Source organism: Mustelus asterias, chromosome 21, assembly GCF_964213995.1.
Source record: "Mustelus asterias chromosome 21, sMusAst1.hap1.1, whole genome shotgun sequence".
In the NCBI taxonomy this organism is placed as follows: Eukaryota; Metazoa; Chordata; class Chondrichthyes; order Carcharhiniformes; family Triakidae; genus Mustelus; species Mustelus asterias.
In genome coordinates this window covers 59209372-59215371 of record NC_135821.1, presented here as the reverse complement: position 1 = coordinate 59215371, position 6000 = coordinate 59209372, and the positions used below count along the sequence as shown (strand labels likewise).

The 6000-nt window shown below is 47.1% G+C and overlaps 1 protein-coding gene across 1 annotated transcript in view; it reads right to left on the bottom strand.

The window, feature by feature from the left end:
• Window positions 1-206: 206 nt before the first annotated feature.
• hivep3b (HIVEP zinc finger 3b) overlaps window positions 207-6000 on the bottom strand; it is a 77338-nt gene continuing 71544 nt past the window's right edge. The window contains 1 exon segment of the mRNA XM_078237954.1: window positions 207-1396. Coding sequence (XP_078094080.1) covers window positions 419-1396 — 978 coding nt within the window. The 3' untranslated portion in view covers window positions 207-418.

The following is a 6000-nucleotide window of genomic DNA, read 5'->3' as shown; positions in this document are numbered from 1 at the left end:
AAGTCTTCAGTGCATCATCACACCAATGTTTTAATCCCTTTTGTTTCATGTCATTTGACGCAATGTAATTCCAAATGAAAAAAAAGACAGCTACTCTGAATCCATTACATTGCTCTTAAAAATATTCACAGCCTCAATATTTTTTTCTCTCCCCCCCCACCCCGCCCCCACCTCCCCACTCTCCCATACATTTGGAGCCACAAAATAAAAGAGAAAGGCACAAGTAACTGTGTATGTTTAAATAATACTGGACTTGGATAATTTTAAACAGGAATTCTCTGATGATTTTGGTCATGTTTACAATATATATATGCGAATGTTTTGTTCAACCAACATTCATGAATATGATGAAGAAAAACTAGTGTTGACAAATGCCCGTCGCCTATTCTTCAAAGGTGGATCTGCATGGCTGTGGATGCTATGAACTTCCTGTCTCATTGTCCTTTTGCGTATCAAGGTGCACAATGCCTTCACCCTTAAGCTCAGGGCTGCTCCCCCTTTGCGTTCTAACTGGGTGACACTGTCCACTTGAAGCAGTCCTGCGAGCACCGGTTTGGAAAGAGTGGGAAGGGCTTGAAGACTCTGACGAGCTACTGCGGCTGCTTCCTTGTAAAGGATGTGTAGGTTGCTTGGTGGTTAAAGTGCGAGCTGACTCGTAGTAGGTGTCTGCAGACCCAAGCTGCTTCTTGCTCGACCCCTTTGAGGTTCCTTCCCCACTTGTCGAAGGCTTTGGAGAGTGCTCGTGGCTGGTGCTGGGGCTGTCCAGTCTGGCTGAGCCAGCATCTTTCCCCGTGTGGCTCAGAGCAGCGCTAGTGCTGGGTTCAGAATAAATTGGTACCCTGTATTCCTCCTGTTTGTATGCTTCCTCTTCTTCTAACTCAACTGTCTCTGTCCTCTGTAAAGTAACACTTGGTTTGCTACTTCTAGCAAGAGAAGGTACCGTCACAACAGGGGCTGCAGGACCTGAAGGTAGCGGTAAAGATAAAGATTTTGAAGTTGTTGCTTCAGCTGATTTGGGCCTCAGTGAAATCTGTTCTTCTAAATAGACTGTGGCTTCTGTCTTAGTTGCACTAAGGGGACATGGCACAGTTAGATTTACAGGAAACCCTGACTGTAGAGAGACTATTGGAGAAGGCACCAAGCCTGAATGACAGCCTGGCCTAGACTGAACCATCTGAATACCACCGATTGGAATCATGGGATAGGGCGTCCTAACCAGCTGTTGCGAATGCAGAGGAAGATGACTGAAAACGTAATCTTGTGCGGTCCCAGTCAGCCCACTGTAACTTTGTCCTTCCAGTGCAGTTTGAGTATGTCTCGAAGAAAAAAAATGCAAGGCTTGGGACGGTGTACTTGGTTCTTCATGTATCCTATGGTATCCCATTCTAGACATCTTCTGTACAGCAAAGAAAGAAGAGGAAATTACACATCCTTCTGTCTTACACTATGAAGTTAGTTCTTATGATCCAGTTATTACTGATCTCTGTACTCCTCCAATTCTGATTTTTTGGTATCTTAATTTTAATCACTTCACCACTGGCAGCAGTGCCCTCAATGATCTAGATCTTAAGTCCTGCAATTCCCCCCATTCACCTCTCTGCCTCTTTATCCATATTTAAGATATTCCTTAAAGCTTAACCCTTGACCAAGCTTTTGGTCATTGGTCCCCTATTCTCCTTATACCGCTGTGCCAATTTTCTGTTTGATAATGTTCCTATGAAGTGCCTTGAACTATCTCACATGTCAATGGTGAATACAAGTTTAAATGTTAGGTTGCTGAATTACACTCATGGGGAGGCCATTCACAAAACCCGAGAGCACTGTAAAATGTTATTAACCATGTTAACCAAATTGCAATTCTTGGCAGGAATTCTCCCAAAAGAATTTTAAGTGTCGAATTTGCGTGAAAACTGGAGAAATTCACGCTGGTTTTCTCAGTGGGAGTTCAGAGAAGAATCTCTCATACTCTGTGCACTGCAGAGGACACCAGCGCGAATATCATTCAATTTCAGGAGCGGGCCTATTCCCACTGGAGAGGCTGAAATCAGTGCACTGAGCGGGCCACTAAGCACGCGCCGATCTGTCAGTGCTGAGATTGGCGCACATGCAGTGGCCCCGCGCTGATGGCCTCCCAACTGCTGGCCAGCCCTGCGACTCCCGCAATACCGGCTTTCCGCTTCCATATGGCCCGATCGCTGGCCCCCCAACCATTCCCCAGCCCAGACCCAAGCCCCTCCTCCCAGCCTGCCGTGATCTCTCGCACCCCACCTGAAGTAACCCCTGACCCCCCCCGCAGTGCCGACTCCCCCCACGCCCCCGCAGCAGGTGACCAGATGGGCAATGCCAAGGTGCCACCTGGGCATTGGCACTTTGCCCCTTGGGTAGTGACAGGGGGCACAGGCTGCCACTGCCAGGGTGCCAATGCCCAAAGGGCACACACCCCGCCCTGGCACCTCACCCTCTGGGGGGCCCCAATTGCCCACCTCTCCATTCCAGTGGGATCGGGCCGCTACTTCCCCGAAAGTGGGAAGCTACTGTAAAACCCGCTGGAGTGAAATACTCCTGGCTGGGGGGTGTGGCGGGGGGTGCGGGGCGTGGTGGGGGGTGGTGGTGGTGAAGAGGCTAGTGGGCCTAGACACCTCAGTCCCGGGCTCACTAATTGCGTTTAAATTATATTAAAATGAGATTTAAACTACTTACGGCGCTTCCCCGCCTATTTCTGGCGTGAAGCAGATGCGTGAATCCCGCGTATCACCCGTCGTGGGATTCTCCCAGCCTGCTGCACTAAAGATTTAGCACAGCAGGTGGGAGAATCGCCCGCCCCTTATGTTTGACTTTTAATCCCATCATGGCATCATCCTTGCCTTTCTCTGCAACCTTCTCCCCATCTTCTTTAAAGATCCTTCTCAGAATTCACCACTTTAATTAAAGTTCTTGGTCACCACCCCACCACCCCTTGGTGTTTCCTTCTTGATGTTCTGTTTTCCCTGTGGAGTACCTTGGGATGTCTTCTACATCACGTTGCTATATAAATGCAAACTGCGCAGTCATTATATGTAACAAACTAAGTGGAAGCTCAGAACTGGAGGCCACAAATGCAAGGCAGTCACTACCAAATCCAAATGGAATTCGGGATAATCTTCTTTACCAGGGAGTAGTGAGATTGTGGAAATAGCTACCCCAGGGAGTGGTTGAGACAAACAGCATTGATCAGTGATGCCCAAAGTGTGGGTCGTGACCCTCCCCATGGGGTTGTAGAGGTCACAATTGGGGTCATGATGTGGAGTTGCCGGTGTTGGACTGGGGTAGACACAGTAAATAGTCTCACAACACCAGGTTAAAGTCCAACAGGTATATTTGGTAGCACAAGCTTTCGGAGCATTGCCCCTTCATCGGGTGAGTCACCTGATGAAGGAGCAGCGCTCCAAAGCTCGTGCTACCAAATAAAACTGTTGGACTTTAACCTGGCGTTATGAGACTACTTACTGTACATTTGGGGTCAAGAGCAACCCCCTCCTCTCAGCAACAATAGGACTGTGAAGAGGAGACCACCCAGTATGGATGCTGTGATGTGACAGTCCTGGACCAACTAGATTAATGCAACCAAACAGCAAAAGGCCCGATAGTTAGCTCTTTAGTTTCAGAAAACACATCTGGCAGCAAGTGGCGGGCAGGCCCGGGCTGTCTGTGCTCCAACCTGGCACAGAGGCTAGTGAGTGAAATTCAGTCACTGACTGAGCCAGGGAAGGGAGTGGCAGCTTCAAAATTGAGTGTTTTCCAATGCTAAACTACCTAACCTACACATCTTTGGACTCTGAGGGGCAATTTAGCATGGCCAATCCCCCCTAACCTACACATCTTTGGATACTAAGGGGCAATTTAGCATGGCCAATCCATCGAACGTGCACATCCTTGTACAGTGGGAGGAAACTGAAGCATAGAATCCCTACAGTGCAGAAGGAGGCCATTCGGCCCATTGAGCTTGCACTGACAACAATGTCACCCAGGCTCTATCCCTGTAACTCCACATATTTACCCTGCTAATCTCACCAACACTAAGGTCAATTGAGCATGGCCAATCAAACTAACCAGCACATCTTTGGATGGTGGGAGGAAACTGGAACATCCGGAGGAAACCCATGCAGAGACGGGGAGAACATGCAAACTTCACATGGACAGTTACCCGGGTATCTGTGCAGCCCTGCACCCAAAGGAAATCCACGTGGACACAGGGAGAATGTGCAAACCGCACACAAAAAACAGTGTATGTGTGTGTGTGTGTGGTGTGTGTGTGTGTGTGCGTGTGTGTGTGTATGTGTGTGTGTATGTGTGTGTGTGCGATTACAATGCATATATGGGGTTTGTGGGAGTGGGGCCTCACTGAGTCTTTTGTCACCAGGGATTATGGAGAGCTTGATTGAAAGCTACATGAGTACACAAAATAACAAAGTACTTTAAAAATTGGTGTTCATATTTCCATGATGTATTATTATATCTTAATGTATAATGTGCAAACCGTAATGATAATAGACTGAATGTTACTGGGCCCTTTTCTTGCTGTTTTCTGTTTGCTGATGTTTGGGGTCATGTTAATTTTCAAGTGTTAAAATGAAATTAAGTTTTGGGAAGCACTAGCCATGAATGCTTTCGAGGGGAAACTGGAAAAGCGCATGAAGGAGAAAGGAATAAGAAGGATGCGTGGATGGGGTTGGGAAGAGGTTTGTGTGGAGCATGAAACCGGAATGGGCCTATTGAGCGAAATGGCCTGTTTTTGCGTAAATAATCTATAATGCTGTGTAATGCCGGCATTCTGAGGGAAAGAAGCACTTTTCCAATTCCGAGAGACCATTGTCATTTTCCTGACTCCCAGATCAGGCACAGCACATCTAGATGCAGAGTTCAGCTCCCGTTACACACTGACAATAATGCAGCACTGCCCAGTGCCCCCAGTGGAAGCACGACGATGCTCTTCTGGGGCAATCGCTCTCTGAGTTACATTAAGCGCCTAAGGCCAAGCTATGGCAATTTTGCGGAAAATCAATAGGGAGCAAAAGGAGCAAAGTGAAATGGGCAAGAAGGAAAGGACAAACAGAGGAGAAATATTTTTTAAAAAAGAGGAGGAAGAGAAAGGAACAAGGGAAAGATGCAGAAACACACATGCATGTGACCACACTGAAATAAAGCAGGACAAGGAGAACGTGAATCGACATCAGAATGATCATCTCATGTGTACGGTTATCAGTGTGAAACTTGCTGAATGCCCAGAAAAAAAAAATCAGCAGCTGATTCCAACACAGACAAGAGGACGTAGAAAAATAATTGAAGCAGGAAACTTGGCTGTTTGCAGAAAGTGAAAGCTGCATAGGTCAAAATTTATCTGGGTTCTCGGCAATACAGCCTCGAATGGCACCAAGGTGGGAGCTGGCAAGGTTGCGGTGGCAGAGTGCTTACTGGACTAACAATCTGGAAGACAAGTTCAAACCCCACAGTTTGAGAACTTGAATCTGAAGAAGAAGCCACGAGCGATAAAAGACGACCACAAAGCTGTTGGAATGTTGTAAACAGCCAACCAGTTTGCCGATGTCCTTTAGGGAACCAACCTGCATTTGACTCCAGTTCCACTCCCACATGATTGGCTCTCAACTACCCAATGAAATGCCTAGCATACTACTCAGTTATATCAAGACACTGCAATGCAGCGGCACAGGAGAGTAACAGAAGCTGGGTTAAAAACACCAGTCTTTTCAATGCTGCCGACATCTTAAGAATGATTAGGCAAGGGCTGCAAATTTTTTGCTCACACGTTCACTTTTGGCCATCTTTTAGTTTTTAGTTATTTATCATTTATGAGTGTCACAACTAGGTTTACATTAACACAGCAACAAAGTTACCGTGAAAATCCCCTACTCACCACACACTGGCGCTTGTTTGGGTACACTGAGGGAGAATTTAGCATGGCCAATGCACTTAACCAGCACTTTCGGACTGCGGGAGGAAACC